This window comes from Thermobia domestica, chromosome 13 (genome assembly GCF_964235325.1).
Source record: "Thermobia domestica chromosome 13, izTheDome1.hap1.1, whole genome shotgun sequence".
Classification (NCBI taxonomy): Eukaryota; Metazoa; Arthropoda; class Insecta; order Zygentoma; family Lepismatidae; genus Thermobia; species Thermobia domestica.
The window spans coordinates 143171751-143195127 of NC_137466.1; the positions used below are offsets into that span (position 1 = coordinate 143171751).

The 23377-nt window shown below is 35.6% G+C and overlaps 1 protein-coding gene across 1 annotated transcript in view; it reads right to left on the bottom strand.

Annotated features, from left to right (window-relative positions):
- LOC145667809 (uncharacterized) overlaps positions 1–23377 on the bottom strand; it is a 120590-nt gene that overhangs the window by 64252 nt on the left and 32961 nt on the right. Inside the window, exon 2 of the mRNA XM_081735240.1 lies at positions 402–1337. Coding sequence (XP_081591366.1) covers positions 402–1337 — 936 coding nt within the window. The remainder of the gene's footprint in view (positions 1–401; positions 1338–23377) is intronic.

Consider the following 23377-nt stretch of genomic DNA (forward strand, 5'->3'; position numbering starts at 1 on the left):
AGCAGACGCACTACAGCGCGATCAGGTGGCAGGGAATAGACTGAAGTGAATGTGTACACAATAAACGTAGCAATACCGCAGGTCTCTCATTTGCTAGCAGCATTTAAAAGGAACTTGGAGCGCCGCCTTCAAATGCCAAGATGTTTGTCACGCCGTTTAAGTTTACAATGACATTCCGGGAACTTTCTAACTGCTCCTCGCACGTTCAGGTTAAAATCACTCCTATCGTACTAAAAGGCACGCTGCACAATTAGAACTATGAAGTAGAGACCAATATTTAAGTAGGTAGAGATTATACGAATATATTAGTTAAAATGTTACTATTCGGGTGTGTAACGTTACTTTTACCTGATCGTGGTAAATGAATTTAAGCAATAAAAATGAAAGTAAAAATGACTTACCGACATCAGATTCTGATATTTCTTTCTTTTTATCATTATTGTTGTTTGACATTTCTCTCTCTTGTCTTAATTTCAAAACCAGGTCCACAGCATCCTTCCTGTTTATCCCACTTTCCAATCTGGTTCTCAATGTCATATCTGTTATCTCTACAAAAGTCCTCTTCAGATAGTCTTCAAGTATTGACAGTTTGAATGTTCTAAGAACTTTTGGTAAATAGAAAATAAAAAAGCAGGCTAAGACCCTTTTGAAAGTGGGCCGAGTTAAATCCATGCACATATCTAAAAGACCAGTCCCTTTGAACAAACTGCGATCTACTCCGAAAGCATGTTCACAAATAACGTGTATGGGATAAGATTCAGAAATTTCTTTAATATCAATTTTTCCTGCAGAATCTGCATGTTTTCTTAGGTCTTCGATCATGTGATTGGCACAACTACAAATAGAAGCAAATGAAGATCTGATTTTCGACACTGTAAAAGACGGAGTAATTCTCTCACGGTAAAATTTCCAACGTTCTCCTCTCATAAAGAAGAGTGTATTTGAGATCATTGGGTCTCCAACGGCGTCTGGCCTATAAGACCAATCCGTAAAATGCTCAAAATCCTTCACCAGAATATGTTTCATTAATTCTGGGTCTCGAACCAAGAGGCATGGCCTAGTTCCCAGGAAAAAGCCTGCAAATTTGTGACCTCTTAACTTCTCGTGTAAATATGCAAATTGCTGGCCAATGCTCATTCTCAAGAATATCATATGCTGGACGTTTCCAAACAAAGGAAGAGGTTTCAAGTAAGGCACACCTTTCTTTTTCCAGTAGTTTGAATGTCTAGTGATGTATAAATAGTATACTAGTAGTGCAAATCCCAGCAAAATAAGTGATAATGTGCCAGCTGTCATCTTTGTGGATACAAACGCCCAGTCAGAAATTCCCACACGTTCTGAAAAATTAAAAACAAAAACATTATTTTAGTTTCAAATCTTACTTCTTAATCTATAGAAGTGATACTTTATTTCCGAATCAAAAAGTTTCTTTTACGAATACAGGTTGTTTCGAAACAACACTGACAACGTTTGGGAGGTGATTCCTGACACCAAAATAAGACAAAAAGTATAGACCAACCTGGGAGCACAAACGCTTCCTTTCGGAGTTATAGGCTGCCGAAAACATGAAAAATTGAAATTTAAATGTTCATAGCTGCAAGACTATGGGATCTACCGTAGTCGGGTCAAGACTTCACCTAGGAACTAATATGTGCTCTATTCAAATATCCATGTTTCAGAATCCTAAGGTACTTCCGCAACAATTTTTATAGAGGTAGTTTGTGAGTACTTCAATTTATATGCCCGTAGCAAAACTCCCTCTATAAAAATTGTTGCGTGAGTACCTTAGGATTCGGAAACATGGAGTTTTGGACATTTCCCGATTATACACATAGTAACAGTATTAAAAGTACCCTGCAAAATCATTATCAAATTATATTCTTACAAGAAAACACTTATAGACATGCGACAATCATTTTGGACATGAGTGTACCTTATTTTGGGATTTACTCTTGTTAACTCCTAAAAACCAAACAATAGACAGGGGACACTACGGATGAGTGGTAGAGCATTCATCTCTGATGCATGAGGTCCCTGTCTCAACTCGCGCCAAGTAGGATTTGCAGTGGATAATCACCGTGTTCGTTAGTTTTCTCGGGGTTCTCTCGTTTCCTCCCACTTCATTGATTCCATCATTCTTTAGCCTAGCCGCATAACCGTTGGATGTAAAACTTACAGATTCCGAAATCCATCTAGCTCCATGCTAATCCTATGGACTACAAATGACGATCGATAAATCGATTCTATCAGAGAGACTCTCAGATATAACTTAAGAAATGCCCACAATCACCAATAATATGAACCTGGCAACATAGATTCTAGTTACACTTAGTAAAGAGATTTTCAATTTCGCGCCAACACTAATCTTTTTTATAGAATATCTTTACTGCCCAAAGAGATTTCGTTGTTATCCTTAACGGCATTAAACAAAGCTAAGAGAAAGAAGTGAAGGTTTGGTAACAGATGAACGAGCAGCCAGCAGAGGAGTGTTTGATGTGGACAATCTGCATGAGCTCCTGCTTGCTTCTAGTGATTATCCAGCGTTACTGGTTGAAGGTTTGGTAACAAATGAATGAGAACGTGGAACCGGCAGAAGAGTGTTTGAAGTGAACAGTCTGCATGAGCTCTTGCTTGCTTCTAGTGAGGATCTGTTACTGCTTGAAGGTTTGGTAACAGATGAATGAGAACGAGCAACCGGCAGAAGAATGTTTGAAGTGGACAGTCCGCATGAGCTCTTGCTTGTTTCTAGTGAGAATCTAGCGTTACTGTTTGAAGGTTTAATAACCGATGGAGGAGGACGAGCAACTAGCAAAGGAGTGCTTGATCTGGATGCGCCGCAGGGCCCCTTTTTACTTCCAGTGAATCATCCGATTAACGATTTTGGGCTCTATTCAGGTCTGATGCTTGAATTGTTGCTTCAGGAATGCTTCCATCTTCAGAGCTGGCTTCTACATTTAAGTCTACCACATCTACAATAGAGGGAAGAAAATCTTCTTCAGTGAACACATCTGGATCCAGTGGGACAACTCCAGATTCTTGAAGGCTGGATACCAATGGTTGCAGCTTTGTAGTAAGCCTCAGTAAACAAACTCGCAACTTGGAATTAGGCGGGATGGATGATTCCTCATCCATTTATCACACACTGTTGAATACCAGGATTTCAGCGGGCAAAAACAGGAGCGATCTAATGGTTTCAATTTATGGCTGGTATGGGGTGGTAAACTCAACATCACTATCCCATTTTGCCTGCAGAAATCAATCGCCTCGATTGAAATGTGAGAGGTCTGATTGTCAACAAGTAACAATATCGTTTTCGTAACCGAATTTGATCGCACATATTGGTGTAAATAATATAACCATTCTACGAAAATTTGTGAGTTGATGAACCAGAATCAGATATCATTCCCACAGAACCCGGATACGAGCCATCGATTAATTCTTGTTTCATTCGTTTTCTGGGAAATATCTGGGGAATAAAGGAACCAAATGCACTCGCCAGGAAACAGCTGTTATGTTAAGTCCAAAATCACTAGATACAGTTTTACTCACAACTGATTTTTAGTCGACTTTTGGAACTTTATGAGGAACCGTATTTATGCCAATTTCGTACATGTTGTAGATATCCCGTAGAGAAAACCCATTTTCTCTTACAAGATCTTTTAGACAATTAAAAAAGAGTTCGACTTGTGGCTTGCTAAAACCACGAGCTCTCCCCAGACCAGTCTTTGAAGGCTGTCGCAAAACAATTGTCATATGTCTACGACGGAAAGACTCTGTCGAATCTCTTCCTGCCATTCGATTCGCATGGTTAAAGGATATGGGGCAACTAGTTACGTTCAGCAAAATTGTATGCCATTCTTCTTAGATCTTTTAAAGTTAAGTCATAGAAGAATTGATCCAGTAATGTGATATATTCCACTAATTCGTTCTCCATTTCTTCGGTAAATAGGCCTACTGGCTTTATTGTGCCTAAAGACGTTGCAGATTCTCATTTAAAAAAAGAAAAAAGCCTTAATTCTCCTTATATCAGTAATGGGAATGCATAGGATACAAAAAAAAATCAGATATTATTTAGACCTTTTATAAAAATATATTTCCAAATTTGGCTTATTCCATCAGTTACAGAGTGCTTGTCACCTACGAGGGTAACTTGAAAACTTCTCGACCTATCTTTGATGAAGCTACATATTGTCAAATGTTAGGTTAGGTTAGCTTCATATATCTTTATAGGATCCCATACCAATCATTGGACTGATACCGTCTTATGCAGAGTCATTTTAATGTATGATTACTAAAGGACTGACTACTACAGGAAACATATGGTAGTCGAATTTTTTAGTATGGCACTAATCACGCGTCAGAAAGACTCTGCATAAGGCCCATTGAAATTTATTACTGAAAACTACTGACATTTAAGATAAAAGAGGACAAAGCGTAGCATTTCTGAAACCTGAATAAAATAAGCAAGCGTAATGTTATTCAATAACTGCATATTTAACTATCTCACACGTTTATCTGTTTCGAAAATTCAAACACCACCTTAGATATTTTATGTAAGGAGTGGTATTTAGAATAACAATTTATCCCTCGTACATAAGAAAATATCAGGATTCTTTAGAACTCTTAACGTTAGAGGCTACATATGGGAACCAGTATTCGTAAAGTTTGCCGTCACTCTCTATTAAACGAAATCTACATTCTTTTTTGATTGTTAGATCTAAATCAAATTGGATTATTTTTTCATAGAACAGAAGGGGCAAGAGTACGCACGCGTACCCTTGGTCCGTCGGTATCTGCGTACCCTTGCCCTCTCACTAAACAATTGACTTACCCGTGATGTTGTAAAGCCAACTGTTGGAAGAAAGTCAATTTACTCCATCCTGTCAAACAATGGATATGTTAGAAACTATCGCTTTATAGTACTTTGAAATCGTTAAAAAATTGTGTAATGTAACGCCCCTATCCAGGCCCAATCACTGCAACGCGGGAAATACGTCGAACGATCTAGCCAACAGAAAGGGCTTTGCGCGGACCAGATACATGCTCAAGAATTACTGGTGGAATGAAAATCCAGAGGTTTGGCAATATGGCAAAATCACAAAAAAGCAGTATAAATTCAATAAGAAACACAACAAATCAGATTTATAATTTTATTTACAATTAATAATACAGATTTCAAAAAAAAATTATTCTTCTTCCTGGTAGTCAAAAAAAAAATATTTAATTTTAAAAAAAATAATTGTATTGAAATAATTATGTCAATTCCTTCTTGGATGAAATTTCAATTATCATTGGATACAATGCACACAAAGGCCAATCCAGGACCTCTCTCATTAAAGGTACAAAATTCCAGATTCAGTTTACAGTCGTCGGAGGCCAGTCCCAGACCTCACCTTCTTCAGACCTAATTTTTACCTATTAAAGCTTCCGAACTATCAAGTTTAATTTATTTCTACCATTTTTTAGTAAAGATTTCCTTCCTGTGTTTGTACTCTCTGATCTAGTCAAGAAATTATTAAAGGAGCTAATAATCCAACAAATAAATTAATAACTTCCTTAAATCCAGAAAAAATATCCTTTTCAATAATTATATTACTTATTATTCCGATGCCTGAGACTCTGATATTAATTTCCAAGCAAGTTATTTCCTCTCTAATTATTTTTAATCAAAAAATATTATTTAACTTCACGCGTAATAATTCCAAGAAAATAATTTTTGAAATCGCAGATTCTGGTGACCAAACCTGAAAAAGACAACATTCATTTAACTGAGGTTTTGGGTCCAAACCCTCCACCTCACTTCCCCTGGATTTTCAGTTGGAACAGGGACAACCGTAATGAATCCTTATTCTTTGAGAATTAAGCAAGCCAATTACTCTCTATTTTGGAGGCAATTACACAACCCACACAAGACGTCACAAACATTGGACTTAAACAGGAACTAACTTAGTACAAAGTTTTAACACTCACCTCATTTTTTCCTTAGTAATATATTACCTCTCTGTAATAATTCCTGGCTTCAATTGACTTTGGACCACTCCATGAAAACAAGAATAATTTTCATTTTATGAGGAGAAAATAGCATAAAGAGAAATCACCGGGCCTGGGGACCTCCGGAGTCCGAAATCAGATCCACTTAATATCCCAAGAGGGAAAAGAAATTGATACCTCTCATGCGTACAGTTCCATTACTAATTTTAAAAAATATATTTTTACACATCACTCGCAAAAAAACAAAAAAAAAATTTTTCTTCAAACCACTCTAAGGCAACAGCTGCTATAACAAACCAACAGCAATTAACAGAAGCACACGAAAAATTGCATACTTCTCAGAATTCCAATACGTAATATATTAACTCGAACAACACTTCACTCCTCATAGCACAAATTATTCTTATTTTGCACTGTTCTTCAAATAATAATAATATTTCGTCGAAAAATCCAATAATCTTTATCAACTGACTGGATTCCTATTTCACTGCCACTCCATTTTGACAAGCATGGAAAGCGAGACCACATAGAAACATGCAAGCACACAAAGCGAGGTCACAAGCAATCCAACTAGTACAAATTCGTAACGAACACAGCAATCCCTAGTCATGATCCGATCCACAGGGCAGCTTCCTTCCAAGTTACCACACAAAGGTGGGAGCTTGGAGAAGTCAGCTGCGGTCATGCGCAAAGAAACAAAGGTCACCACTAGTAATCCTAACTCGACCGTAAGGTCGCATGGGAGAAAAAAACTCTCGACCGTAAGGTCGCACGGGAGAAAGGAAATCTTTTTACATTTTATATATTTTTTTTTGTAAGTCTTGATAATGTAAATTAACAGTAGTTAATTTCCTTAGTGTTTTAAATACATAATACAAACAGCAACAAAGAATATTACTTTTTTTTTTGAAAAGAGTAACGGTACGTTACAAACTCGGCGGCCAGGAAAAAGAAAAATTCTGACTCGGGAATTTTTCGTCAAATCACTCCTCCTCTGGCAAGCTACGAAACATAAAAGAGACATTATAATTATACATATTTACATATTAACATACATATCTCAAAATATATAACTGTTTTAAGTTTTAATTATTTACAATTTATTATTCAATTATTTTATCAATTTTAAATTCATATTAAATCTGATTTTTACTATGAATAACTATATCCAACATATGTAATTTAATTAATATGAATTACTTTCACTTCACTAAATAAATAAAATTTTGATTACTATGGCCATAGTAATGAAAATAATTTAATCAAATATATTTACAATTAACACTTAATAACAATAGAATATGACAAAATAACATTTAGCAAACATGGAAAATTTACAAATAACATATCTAATTAAGACTATCAATATCTATTTTCTTCAAAGGATAAGCAAGGAGTCAACCTAGACAATTTAATTCAAAAAACTACTTTAAGATCTTCGAGATCTATAAATCTTAACTTCCGATACGTGAGATCTACGGTAGGTTTCTGCTGCATCTGCTTCATCCGATAACAAAATGGTATTGGGAGTCAAAAATCTTCTAATAACAAAGGGACCTACCCATTTTTCAGCCAGAGATTTTGTAAATTTATCCTTTAGGGATGATTTCGCATGGGACTTCACCAGAACCTTGTCTCCAACATTCAACGTGACCGGATTTCTCCGACGCATCATTAGCATTCGACGTTTTTGCCAACTCTTCTCTAAATTTTCCATTGCCTGTTTCCACATTTCTGCTGAACTTTTACCACCAAAATCAGAATCTACAATGTCCCATCGATTTTCTAACGGTGTTGTGTACGGACGTCCATAAAATATTTCGAATGGCGACATCTTCAATCCTTCATGCTCACTGATGTTAAGGGTGAATTGCAATCGTGGAATGAAATTTGACCAGAGTTTTTGGTTTCCAGATATATAAGAGCGTAACGCAGCCTTCAAGGTTTTGATGAAGCGCTCCGCTACATTTCCCCCAGGGTGATACGGGCTCAAACGAATGTGTTTGATTCCTAGCCCGAATAAAAATCTCTTGAAGGTCTCAGACACAAAAATGGATGCGTTATCAGTCGAAATGGCTTCCGGAACCCCAATTCGGCTGAATATGTCCATCAATTTATTGGCTACCAAATTTGAAGAGATATTTCGTAATTTTTCAATTACAACATATCTACTAGCATTGTCTACACCAATTAATATGTACTTGAAACCATTTGAATTGGGAAGAGCTCCTACTATATCATACATCCAATGTGCATTTACACGATTACTATATTCAGAAACTAAATAACCCATCTTACGCCTGTTTGATTCCTTCATCTTCTGGCAAACGTCACATGTTGAAACAAACTCTTTAACTTCTTCCTTCATCTTCTCCCACGTGAATTTTCGCATCAGTTTTCTTAACGTTCTGTATGTTCCAGAATGTCCACCCACCAGATTATCATTGTGGTGATATTCTATGAGAACTCTTCGTAATCTTTTGGGAATTACTATTTTAAATGGATTAATAGCAGATTTTGTCCTTTTCATAAGAATCTTATTATTCAAATGATACCCTACTACTTGTTCTCCTTTTTCAATCTTCTCAATAATCATCTTCAGTTCTTCATCCTCCCTTTGTAGTTCGTCCAACGAATTCTCCACTATTGGTAATTTCCACTGGTTCGCAGCTCTCATATTTCCTTGGAACACAGCCAGGCCAACAGGTCCATCAATAATATTGAATTCGAATGGATCGTACATCCTCGTTAAGAAATCTGCTACGGTATTGTCGGCTGACCTAACATGTTTGACTTTAAATGAAAATTGGCATAGGGTTTCAACCAAAGGCCCGTATTTCAAAAGTCTCTTACTATTTCCCAGGATCCATGTCAAAGCTTTGTTATCGGTCAGGACTTCAAATTCATTTACAAGATAATGCTTGTACCTGGATATCGTTTTCACAAGACTGATGAACTCGATTTCGTAAATGCTTCTATGCCTGTCAGCCTCTGACAGGCGTTTACTGAAATAGGCGACAGGTACCAAGTTCCCTTTATCGTTTTCTTGTGACACGCATCCAGCTACACTTTTCCCTGATCCGTCGACGTTGACAACAAAGCGCTTGTTTAAGTCCGGAATTTTTAAAACAACATTTTCTATCAAGATGTTCTTCAATTTATCAAGAATTTGCTGATGTTCTTGTTTCCATTCAAATTTTACCTTTGGTGATTTCAGTGCACTTAATGGCCCCATTAACTCCTGGAATTCGGACGCGAATTTTGAATAGTAGTTGAATAAACCTAAAATTTTCATCAACCCTCTTCTATTTCTTGGTGGAGGGATGTTACGAATCGCAGAAACTCTACTGGGGTCGATTTCCATTTGATCTCCCTCAATTAGATAACCCAAATAGTTTATCTTTTTACAAAAGAAATGACATTTATCAGGTGACACCGTAATGTTGAATTCTTTAAATCTTTGTAATACCTTTTCCACTAGAATCATGTGTTCTGATAAACTACGTGACGCTATTAAAACATCATCAAAAAATAATTTTACACCATCATTTATCATGTCACCAAGTACCTTCTCCATAGCCCGAGACAAAATATTACTACCTGTCTTTATCCCGACTGGTAACCGCGTATAACGATAACAGCCTTTAGGAGTAACTATGGTAGTTATATCCCTTGACTCTTTATCCAGTAAGCACTGGAAATATGCTCGGCGCAAGTCAATTTTAGTGTATACGGTCTTATCTGCAAGCCCCGTGAGACATTCCTCTAAATTAGGTGAAGGAAAAACATCATTAACAATAAGTGAATTCGCCCTAATGTAATTTCCTACAATTCTATGCGTATTGTTCTTGTTTCGCACCAAAAAACAACTACTTGCGAAATTTGAATGATCAACCTCCTCAATTATTCCCTCATCTAGTAACTCCTGAATTTGTTCATAGAAAATTCGTTCTTTGCCCTTTGGTATCGGAAAAGGTGTATCTTTAAATGGCTTGTGTTCTTTCAAATATAATCTAGCAACAAAATTCTTAATACACCCAACTTTGTCAGTTATTACATCCTTATACCTCTCCTTCAAAGAATCAATGAAAGCCATAATCTCCGGCTCGGTGAATTTCCAAGAATCTTTTTCAATAATTTGGTTTTTCACCTGTATATGTTTATGGTCTTTCACCTGTACAGGGGTCTGATCCTTTCCTTCACTAGATTGTCTAATATCCTCATCAATGTACTTCTTGTTTCGTTTAATAAGTTTATGAAAGTTCTCAGCTTGATCCAGATCGATATCCGACGCCACTGAATCACTTTCACTCTTGGATGCACAACGTTGTTTTGTTCTAGCGGCTAATCCATCACTCCTCTTAAGATCTTCTGCACAATTTACCAATTTGATTTCCGATACATTAATGACCTTCTTCCGGGAATCACGTGTCTTCCGATGCTTCTTTCTTGATTTAGGTTTATTTGCATCTTCAACAGTCTTTCCATCTTCAATCTTCTCCTTAGAATTTAAGTTGTTGCCGCAACCCAAAGATCCTTCCTTGTTGTCAATAGCTAAACTATTAGATGAAGTCAGTCCAACCACACATGGTAGATTCACTCTGTCTGTCGCACTGGACTCCTTAACCTTGGATGGTTTCATTGTCTTTAATTTGGTTTGTTTCTTGTTGACACCTTCCAAGGACATTTCAATTGCACCACCTCCATAATTTCCTGAATTATCAATTACTGATCCACAATCTATTCTTCGGATTAGTCCATCAGTTTCCGAACATCTTGGTTCTTGAACTCCTAAGTCATCTGTCTTAATAGGTAGCCTTTGATCACCACTACTTCGAAGAGCTCCTTCACATCTCACCTCAATTGAATTCTCAGGTAGATCAGCCTTGACTTCAGAATCAATCAAAGATCTAAGTTCCTTTAACTGCATTACACTCGGTGCACTTATTTCAAGCATCCTTAATTCAATGTCCCGATAGTCCAATTCACATTGAACCGCTGCATGACTATACCTAGAAACAAACCCATCCTCGCATATAAATAATGACGCCATGAATCCAGATAAAACTCCTAAATCCGCCTTTTCAGCAGGTGAATCCCCAAAAGATTTTTGGTCCTCAACGTTTTTCATATCTTTTAACTTACCGTTTGGTTGAACCAATCTCTTGTAGTTTAACTTCAATCTTTTTAGTCCACCACGCAAATTCAAGCAATTCCTAAAGTAGTCAATAACCGAATTCGTCGATCTCAAAAACGGTGTACCCAGTAAACACGAACAGGGTAACTCTTTAACCACCTTAAACCATACCCTCTCAAAATGACCTGAGAGATTTACGTTCACTAGAATTTCCATGTTCGTATAAAAATTAAGTCCTGATGGTGCATTAACCAACTTCTCTGGAGTAGATTTAATAAATCTCTCCAACCCACAAGCTTGAACCAAGTCTAAACGTATTATATTAAAGCTTGAGCCACCATCAATACAAATATCGGACAAGCGTCCATGAATCCTCCCAACTACAAAAGAAGCCACAGTGTCAGACATCTCACATGGAATGGTTACTGCTGAATTTTTAATTTTCTTTGAATAATCAAACTTTTCAAAACGATCCTTGTATATTCCTCGAGCCTGAGACTTAACTTTCATCTGACTCTGAACATCAAATGAATTAGGTTGATCCAAATGTACATTAGTATTATGTTTTCCAAATTTTTCAAAATTTTTGGAATAACTAACATCAGGATTTTGGTTAAACATTACTAAATTCGATTTCCTTCTAGAAATGCCCATCTCCTTATTATATTCCGTCTGATTTCTAAATTCTAAATCATGCCTTTCAGCAATTTCCAATAACTCTAACCTAGACACTGGAACATAATTATTTAACATTTTAAATTTATGATTTGGGTTCATCCCACTAATCATTACATTAACCATGTCGTACTCATTTACCCCGAATTGCAAAATATTCATAGCAATAAATACTGATTTGACATACTGATAAACCGATTCTGACAATCGCTGACGCCTATATATTTTCTCAGAAATAAATTGATGTAAACAAACTGGGGTAATAAACAGACCCACAAGCCTGCCTCTTAATTCACTCCAACTCATTTGATTATTTAAGGCAAATAATATTTCTTTCAAAAAAGCTCCTTGACACTTTCCAATTAACAATGACAGAATCATATTAAGAGAGTAACTAGTGTCTAGTAAAGTCTCTTCAATTTTGGACAAAATGTCAAATACAAGTACGCTATCGCTACCATCGGTTAACTTGACATCCTTAAATTTACATTCAAGAAAGTCGTTCGTTCTCTTAAAGGTATATTTCAACAAAAGATTATGTTCGAAATGCGAGTCTTCATTAATATTACCAAGATTTGGCAACCCTGCATTTACATCACCCCGTAACGGAGGTTCTCTAGTGTAATATAAATGCCTATTATTATGACTTAACCTAGGTGTTAAATTTCTCATCAAAGAAACTCGCTTATAATAATCTCTTAAATTTAGATAACCAGATGGCGATGATAATCTATTAGCCTCTGACGATCTAAATTCAGATGGAACACAACGACCTAATTGTCCTGAATTATCAAAGGGCTCACTAAAATTTACCTGTCTGTGATCACGAGCAGTTTCATTTACACTGCCGACATTAGCTAATCTACTAAAATTATTAGCAAAATTCTGAGGGCTCACTCCAGATTCTAAATCAACATTCAAGGTTGATGAGCGTCTTCTAGCAAAGCTATCAAAAATGGGTGGAGTCAAAGACATATTCACCTGACCACAGTCAGACCTAGTCTCAAGGTCCATAAAACCGGTACGGTCGAGGGTTACAAATTCTGAATTCTGTTCAGGAATGTCAATAGATACATAATCCCTTGGGCTACACATGATATTCAATAATAAATAAATAAATATCACTTCAAACATTTAACAACCAATTATCATCACAAATGTACCCACTAACTACTGACACTACAGTCGAACCAAACATAAGATCAAATGGAATCAACCTAACAAACACCTTCCTTGCTTACCTTTGCTAATAATGAAAATTTATTACAAGCTTCTTTTTTTTTTTTTTTCAACTGATGACGAAAGATACTCAATAACACATTAAAAAATTTTCATATATCGAAAAAAGTTAATATTAAATTCAAAATTTTTTATGACAACGCTATTAACTATATTAACCACAAATTAGACGCGTAGTATAATTAAACTCTATATTCATATTACCAGACTTAAACAACACAAAGTTATTCTTTTTTTTTTTTAAACTTGGAACAACACAAAAGTTGTTTTGGAACTTGGAACAACACAAAAGTTGTTTTGGAACTTGGAACAACACAAAAGTTGTTTTGGAACTTGGAACAACACAAAAGTTGTTTTGGAACTTGGAAGGAAGCCACAGATGTAACGCCCCTATCCAGGCCCAATCACTGCAACGCGGGAAATACGTCGAACGATCTAGCCAACAGAAAGGGCTTTGCGCGGACCAGATACATGCTCAAGAATTACTGGTGGAATGAAAATCCAGAGGTTTGGCAATATGGCAAAATCACAAAAAAGCAGTATAAATTCAATAAGAAACACAACAAATCAGATTTATAATTTTATTTACAATTAATAATACAGATTTCAAAAAAAAATTATTCTTCTTCCTGGTAGTCAAAAAAAAAATATTTAATTTTAAAAAAAATAATTGTATTGAAATAATTATGTCAATTCCTTCTTGGATGAAATTTCAATTATCATTGGATACAATGCACACAAAGGCCAATCCAGGACCTCTCTCATTAAAGGTACAAAATTCCAGATTCAGTTTACAGTCGTCGGAGGCCAGTCCCAGACCTCACCTTCTTCAGACCTAATTTTTACCTATTAAAGCTTCCGAACTATCAAGTTTAATTTATTTCTACCATTTTTTAGTAAAGATTTCCTTCCTGTGTTTGTACTCTCTGATCTAGTCAAGAAATTATTAAAGGAGCTAATAATCCAACAAATAAATTAATAACTTCCTTAAATCCAGAAAAAATATCCTTTTCAATAATTATATTACTTATTATTCCGATGCCTGAGACTCTGATATTAATTTCCAAGCAAGTTATTTCCTCTCTAATTATTTTTAATCAAAAAATATTATTTAACTTCACGCGTAATAATTCCAAGAAAATAATTTTTGAAATCGCAGATTCTGGTGACCAAACCTGAAAAAGACAACATTCATTTAACTGAGGTTTTGGGTCCAAACCCTCCACCTCACTTCCCCTGGATTTTCAGTTGGAACAGGGACAACCGTAATGAATCCTTATTCTTTGAGAATTAAGCAAGCCAATTACTCTCTATTTTGGAGGCAATTACACAACCCACACAAGACGTCACAAACATTGGACTTAAACAGGAACTAACTTAGTACAAAGTTTTAACACTCACCTCATTTTTTCCTTAGTAATATATTACCTCTCTGTAATAATTCCTGGCTTCAATTGACTTTGGACCACTCCATGAAAACAAGAATAATTTTCATTTTATGAGGAGAAAATAGCATAAAGAGAAATCACCGGGCCTGGGGACCTCCGGAGTCCGAAATCAGATCCACTTAATATCCCAAGAGGGAAAAGAAATTGATACCTCTCATGCGTACAGTTCCATTACTAATTTTAAAAAATATATTTTTACACATCACTCGCAAAAAAACAAAAAAAAAATTTTTCTTCAAACCACTCTAAGGCAACAGCTGCTATAACAAACCAACAGCAATTAACAGAAGCACACGAAAAATTGCATACTTCTCAGAATTCCAATACGTAATATATTAACTCGAACAACACTTCACTCCTCATAGCACAAATTATTCTTATTTTGCACTGTTCTTCAAATAATAATAATATTTCGTCGAAAAATCCAATAATCTTTATCAACTGACTGGATTCCTATTTCACTGCCACTCCATTTTGACAAGCATGGAAAGCGAGACCACATAGAAACATGCAAGCACACAAAGCGAGGTCACAAGCAATCCAACTAGTACAAATTCGTAACGAACACAGCAATCCCTAGTCATGATCCGATCCACAGGGCAGCTTCCTTCCAAGTTACCACACAAAGGTGGGAGCTTGGAGAAGTCAGCTGCGGTCATGCGCAAAGAAACAAAGGTCACCACTAGTAATCCTAACTCGACCGTAAGGTCGCATGGGAGAAAAAAACTCTCGACCGTAAGGTCGCACGGGAGAAAGGAAATCTTTTTACATTTTATATATTTTTTTTTGTAAGTCTTGATAATGTAAATTAACAGTAGTTAATTTCCTTAGTGTTTTAAATACATAATACAAACAGCAACAAAGAATATTACTTTTTTTTTTGAAAAGAGTAACGGTACCTTACAGTAAGTTATTCATTAACTACTTATGAACCAGTATTATATCAAACTATTAGAAAAACATAAATAATTACCTAGATAGCTTGTAGTTTTCGACAGCACACTCAAACTTGTTTAGGTTCTAGACACCATTAACATCAGACTCCACGTAACGCATTATTGCCATACGCGAATATATTCACCTGATTTTAGGGAATCGTATCCTTAGCCCCCACGTACTCTTGCCCCCCTCTACTCTACACGTGAAGCTAGCATGTCTCATTGTGACCTCGATGCTGAAACGAACGCGTAAGTCCAATCCAACCAACCAATCAGAAACTACGATTAAATCTCAATGGAAGAATGCGTCATTATTAAGAAACCTACCTTCCAACATTAAAATGGTCAGAGGAAAAGAACAATTTCCATGATTGGCTATTTTAAAACTACCTTTTCTGACATTTCTTTTCATCGTTAAAATTTTATTTTAATAACCTCATTCAAAGCAGTAATCTTAAATACAAAAATGTACTTAAAAAATTTGAGCGTAATGCTTTCTTGTTATGTAAAATAATAATAATAATATTAATATCAGACATATTCGTTTATATCACAGAAATTAAAATAGTTTATGTTTTAACGTCATTTAATAGCTTTCAAACAGTCACAGATGCCTCTACTATTTCTTTCTACGCAAGCAATTAAACGACTGAATTGAAATTTAAAATTTCCTTTAAAATCGTAAGTCAAGTTAGTGATCTTTCCAAATGAAGTTAATTAAATAAAAAAAGGTAATAAGCTCCCACATTGAAATCATGTAGATATTGAAAGTAGATATTGAAATGAAATCTTTGAGATTTACGCCCTACGATTATGCCGGGAAGGCTAAAGGAGACGGTAATGATGAGAAACGAGTGAAATGGTAGAATGAAGAAAATAGGAGGAAACGGGAAAACCCCGAGAAAACCCACGCACACGGTAATTGTCCAGAACAAAGTTTACTTGACGCGAGTTGGGATCGAACCAAGGACCCCATGCACCAGAGAAGAACGGTCTACCACTGAGCCAATGCGGCCCTTGGTTGCAAATATTGAATAAAAACTAAAAGCTAAAAGTAGCCGTGAAAAAAAGTTACAAGAAGAAAAAAAAACTTTTAGAAACAATGCTTTTATGAAATGCACTGAAACGGAATTTTTCGAGGGTGCAGTAAAATATAGAAATGGGACGAAAAATACTCGTAAAAGCATTGGTCGTGTAATCGGATTCCACGTTAATCAGTAGGTCCACGTCTCATATACCTTTGCTGCTGAAAGGAACGCTAAACTTACACTCAACTCAACTAAAAGCATTGGGAGCTCCATCAAATGTTGAGAACAAAAAATTTTTAAATGGATTAATGGATTAAATGGATTTGAGATTTAAAGAAAAATTATATTAACTTTCAATGGGGGATTTGCAAAAATGAGCCATACCAATTGATAGACAAATTGTATAAGTGAATGTAAATTTTTATGCGCAATTTTCGAGAAAATCGTGAAAAAATACTTTTTATGAGCCTAAAAAATATACTGTATGATAACCACCTCGCCTCTTGTTAAAATTATATTGAAATATACTCTCACCAATATTTTGATTGCGATGCTTAGGAAGATGCCAGTATATACAGTGTTTATTTCGGAAAACATGTGTTAGGAAGGTACTCTAAAACTATGTATTAACAAAAGCCTACAGTTTCTTGTCTTACATTTTTCTGAAGTATGCGCAACAAGACGTTCAATTGTCACTTTACTAATGATGTGAAGTGTGAACATGAAATAAAAGCAAGATTAGGAATGGCGAAAGAAGCACTTAGGAGGAAGAAAATACTATTTTGTGGGACCTAGAAAAGAAGAGTTGAGAAAAAGGCTTATAAAATGCTTCGCGTGGAGTATTGTGCTGTATGAGTTGGAGACATGGACATTACTCAAAATCGATGAAAACTGACTGGAAGCTTTCCAAATGTGGGTGTGGAGAAGAATGGAAAGAATTAGCTGGTTCGAGCGGAAAATGAACGAGAGGATGTTAGAAATGGTGGAGGAGAAAAGAACAATTTTAGATATTATTAAGAAGAGGAAGAGAAACTGGTTGGGACGTTGGCTAAGAAGGAACTATATCAAGAATGACGTGCTAGAGGGTATGGTGGGAGAAAAGAGAGGGAGAGGGCGAAGGAGACTACAATTAATGGACGATATCAAAACAGAGAAATCGTACATGAAGATGGAGAAGTTAGCGGAAGTCCGTGGAGCATGGAAGCTTCTCAGTTGCAGCAAGTGATCTACCAATAAGTGCGTTTGCACACGGCAACGATAATATCGGTGGAAGCGCCGATAATGTCGGCGGTGGAATCGACTTCAATATACTCAAATCGTAGCTTGCACACGCCACCGACATTATCGGCCGATCTTCCGACACGGCAGATGCTTTCGTCCAAGCCCCTGATGTTGCCGGCAATATCGACGACATCGGTTTTGTCGGGGGCAATGTTTTCTTATGATTGGATGCACATGCGGGCGATAATGTCGGCCGGCCAGTGGTTTAGGTGAAGAGAGTGAGTGACAATGTGCTGTGTATTCTTGTTTCGTTTCTTGTCTTTGGAATTTTGTTGTTTCCATTTTTGTCTATTACAATTGTATAGTATTATTATCTTGTCCTACAAACTACTTCAGAACAGATTATTATTATTATTATTATTATTATTATTATTATTATTATTATTATTATTATTATTATTATTATTATTATTATTATTATTATTATTATTATTATTTTACAGTCTCTGTTTTGGAGTAGCTAATTCTCTTTATTAAACAAAGTTTAAAATGTGGGAAATCTGATGAGTACTGCTTTCCTTCTAAATAGCTACTATCAAATAGAATATAGGAAATTTAAATAACCAATTTCCATTTATTATTTTATACTCCCTTTTTTTTGTTCTCTCTCTCTGTCTCTCTTTGATTGTATTTTCTTAAATCTACTATTGCATTTAAATTTTATTATAGTCTGGAAATTAATTTAAGCGTAATTTTCAAGTTTGATACACTGTGAACATAAGCATATGGAAAAAATCCTGATTATTATTACTTCCTTTTATTTTCATCAGAATTGTGTGGAGATCACTTTTCCCTGTCCCACTCAATAAGCAATGATGGAATAGAATATTTATTACAAGTTAAAGTAGAATTATTATTACTTTGAAACGAAACCAGCACAATCAAACACTCTTTGCAAAGCTCCCAAGAACAAGTGACTCATTTGGCATTTTCTTGATTGTGATCTTAACAACAACAGGGATGTGACTCCACGCTTCAGTTGTCGTAGTTATTTTCTCTCACTTATAAAACCATACCCCCACTTTTTAAAGGAATTTGTGGAATGGCAATTAAAAATAAAGCTATGTATCCAAGCGTGTCTTCACTGTTGGCCTTTTCTCGTTTTGCCTTATGATTCTTATTCCAGGAAACGTCAATCAAAAATTGGTACTTAGAGATTTGTTATCGTAAGGCAAAACGGGAATTCCCGTTTCACCTTACAATCATTTTCATATATTGGCAGCCTTGCTTCAACAAATATCTATCTATTAAAATGCTAAGCCCGAGCTCAAACCTATAACTTTGGCTTTCAAATCTTTCATTGATGGTTATGTGTGATTTCACGTTTAACAGAGAAACATTTTAAGTGCGAGTACTTTAAACAAATCAGTTAACTAGATCTTTTTCATAAAGTTTATGATATAAAATTATTGTTCAAAGCATTTGTATTTTAATAAGCCTTCTCTAAAATCAATGCACGTGCTTCCATCTTCCGAGTTCTTTTAAACTATATGTTGTGGACGTTTATATGTTTGCGGTCAATCGTTTCGACAACGAGATCTCGGAAACTACAGGCTCTAGAAAGATGACGTTTTCACTGATTGATTACAAATTTTGCGTAGATTGTCCAGTTCTAATTGAGTATTTAAAAAACATGGCCATTATTTCTTTATTACATTTTTTAGGGTACACTGGAAGCGTTGAAATTAAAAAAAAAAAAAACTAAAGCAGCATATCCTACGCTTTATACATTCCATCACCACGCTGTTATATATAGGAGTTGCATATGTCTCAGGCGTTTGTTTCATGGCCAAACAATAATGAAAAAGGAACGATAACCATTTCTCCAGTCTAAGCGGTAAGATGAATCTTTATTTTTGGAGTGTTTTGCCCAATGAACACCATATATAACTGCCATTATAATTAATTGTGTATGTAATGTATTTGCTTATTGCATACTGCATGCAAGAAGAAAGAAAACACTGGTCATGCATGAATTAGAAACTCCAACCGGAAGTAGGCTCAAATCTTGCAAACGGTGCGAGATATTGAGAAAAAAAATCAATAAAATCTCCTCTTTATGATACGCCTTGTCGATATTTTTTTCAAGACTTCTTTCACTTGTGTCTGTAAAGGGACATGTACAGATGTGAGAAATGAGAAGGATATTTATGCTTATGCGAATGATGTGCTGTGTAGGGGGTGCAGGTTCAGCTAGTAAATGTAATTAAAATAACAAACAAAATATTTTCCTAGAAATATATACTTTATCACGTTAGCCATTACCGGGTAGCCAGGTAGGCAAGTCCGTTGTCAGTGGGATAAACTTAAACGGCATAAGAATAAATGTTTATATTCATGTAATTAAATTATTTGTATACATTTGCAAGGATAGGAGAGGGGGAAAAGTGATTTGGGAATTTTTGTGTAACTTTGTTTCCTATAAGATAATTGGTTCTTAGAGGCTAATCAGGAAACTGGTTTCCGATTAGATGCTTCATTTAAAAGTCTGTACGTTGTTCAAGTAGTTTCATATTAAGTCTTATGAATAAAAGTTCCTGATCAGTACTGAGTTCGTCAATGGAAAGTATGTAGGTGCAAGTGTTTTTAAGTGTATAAAATCCTCACCTCAATATGTATAGGCTAATTGAGTTACTGAGACCGGAACAATCAGAAAATGAAGCTTCGATGATCATGCTTTTAGCAGGACATGCTGCAAGACACGGTGGCGACAATTAAACATTCCCCTGCGTACTTTGAAATGTAGACTGAGTAGTAAACAGATTTCTCTAGTGCAATACTTAGATGCTGTTGCTCATTGTATATATATGGAAGAAATAGCATCTTACTTATTTTGTTAAATGAATAAACAAATCAAATTGTATCTATGAATGTATTTGCAAGCCTTCCCACATAAAGTTCATAAGGCGAAACGGGAAAATTCACATCGAGATTTCCCGTTCTGCCTTACATCAAGATGGAAAGTGATAACAGGTTTTACATGAGGTCATGAAGCGAACAGTGCAGGAGTCGTATCCAAGTCTTCCCTCTCCCCTTTGTACCGGGATCGACCACCTGATAGAGTTCTGCAGTTTTACTACAGTGGCTGGGTGACAAGATTGTCTATTATTGCATTCTTATATTTCTGTTTTTGTTTAGAATTTTAGAGATGGCAAGAATTTTTGCATATGATATTTTAACTCTTATTGAACTTGTGGGATGTAGGCCTTGATATGGGATAAAACAACACCCTTTCAAGGGCAGAATTCAAAAGCAAAAAGCATGGCGAGAAGTTTACGCAAGCCTTGCTGAGGATTTTGAGTCCATTGTCAAAAAAGAAACGAGAAACGACAGGTATGTATGGAGCAATGCAAAACAAAATTACTAATTAGAATCTTATCATTTAATGTACTATGACATTAGTGTTCATTGAATGGAAAACAAAATAATACGCATACATACGATATGTAACAGTGTTTCAACAAAAAATAAAACTAATATAATTTACAATGTACCGCAGCATCAATTCTCATCGAAACGAAAATAATGTTTACGAAATCTATTTAAAACGACACTGTTAAATCTAAACACGTTTAAACATATTTTTTCTCAGTTTTATACCGTCCTCTACATCTCTTCAGAACAGATCTTGTAGTCCTTGTTTTAAAAAATAATTTTCCCGATTATTATTACTTTTATTTGTTTTCATATATGGAGAAGATTTTTAAAAACACAGTGCAGAATATGTTGTGTGTGTCGATTACTTCCCTCATCACCGGCAACGATATTGTCGGGGCTTCCACCGACATTGTCGGCAACGTGTGCAAAGTACGCCGGCACCAACACCGATAATAATGGGGATTCCGCCGATTTTGTCGGTATCTGTACAAACACGCTAAGGGAAGAATACCTATGATGATAATGTTCAAGGTTGGCAGTTACAGACACAAGGTACCACTTAATCTAAGTGCCTTCAGCACGAGCTTTGAAATATTTGTAAAGTAGCAATATTGACATATTTATTTGTTTATTGTATTTCTAGTACATATCAACCTTCATGCGCGTGGATTACGTGGGGGCTCTGAGACTCCGACACCCACACAAATAATCTTGTGGGTGCACCGCACCCACAAGATTTTAGTTTGGACCCAGGTTTGAACCCATTTCTCTTGCGTTTAAGTCAGCCGTGTTACCGATGAACTAGGGCAGCCCCAACTTATCCTTATAGATAGGTATATTTTACTTTATTACAGCACAGCCCTTTATGTCAGTGTTCATAAAAGATTTTAACCAAAAGTAAATCAATCAAATATCGAGACTTCACTGAAAACATATAGGCTAATGCGTTCCGCTATTCATGTGCACCTACAAAAATTTTGAAAAGTCGGCGCCGTTGTTAACCTTATTTCTTCCGATAAAAAACATGCCTGAAAGAAACACTGAGTATACACACAATATAATTAATAAGATATAGTTTCAGAATTATATTTTTAATTTTTGTCTCTTTCTTCATCAAAATGAATCTGCTGATGTCTGATATTACTGAAGCTAAATTTGGTTATTGAATCTTAAAATCGAGTATCGCGAAATTTAATGTCTACGTAATAAGGGACATTTAAATAGGTTCGAAGAAGAAAATATTAAAAACAAACCATTAAAATTACAGTACATTTCAAAGGAAATAGAAAAATAAATCCCCATATACAGGGTGGGCACGAAGTCCCGTTAGCCCTTAATAATGCTCATATAAGTTTTCCCGTTATCCCTTGATAAATGCTAATGTAAGGTTTTCCATTGTTTCAGGTTGTGTGAACAATGGCTGATGCTTCCAGTTACACTTGCCTGGCCACCAGCAAGCTCAGACTTCACAACTTGTGATAATGCGCTATGAGGGTTCATAAAGGGCATTGTTGCACAAAACCGTTACCATACCCTGCCGAACTGACAGAAGCTGTGAAACAAGCTTTCACTCAAGTTACACCTGCAATACACCGCAAAATGTGGCACAGAACTTGGCGGCATATTATCCTTTGTCATGAGAATGAAGATCGATAGACTGATCCTTGGATACTTAATGTTTCCTATCTCAATAAAAATTATCGAAAGGATTGTTGTTCATGTCATTGTTCTTACCGTGTAGTTATTTACGTACGTTTAGTGATTTAGGGCTCTATGTTACTTGTTTTCAGGGGTAACGGGACTTTGTACCTACCCTGTAATTCAATGTGCTAAAACAAATAAATATAGCGCTAGTATTTAACACTGTTAATTCTTCTGCAGAAAAATTATATTTTACTTCACAATAAAGACAACTCATTTATCAATTCAAGCAGTTTTTGACGCAAAGGATTTCTGACAGCTAGAAAAAGCTTAGCAAACGTATTATATAATTTTGCACTTGGTGTAATGTAATACCCCTAGTGAATATTTTTTTAAAAAATATATATGTATATGTGTGAATACTGTAGACTTACTTACCAGACGTAGCGTGTATTGTGTTCACCAACTCACAAAGACTTCACTAGTTTTGAACTAGCATTTACATTACAAATTTGTTAAAATTTTGTTTCCGGATAAATATAGATTTTTTTTTTTAATTTTGTCTAACCTTCAGTTTCTACATATATCCTTCTCGCTTTCAAAAACTAACATTAATTCTCA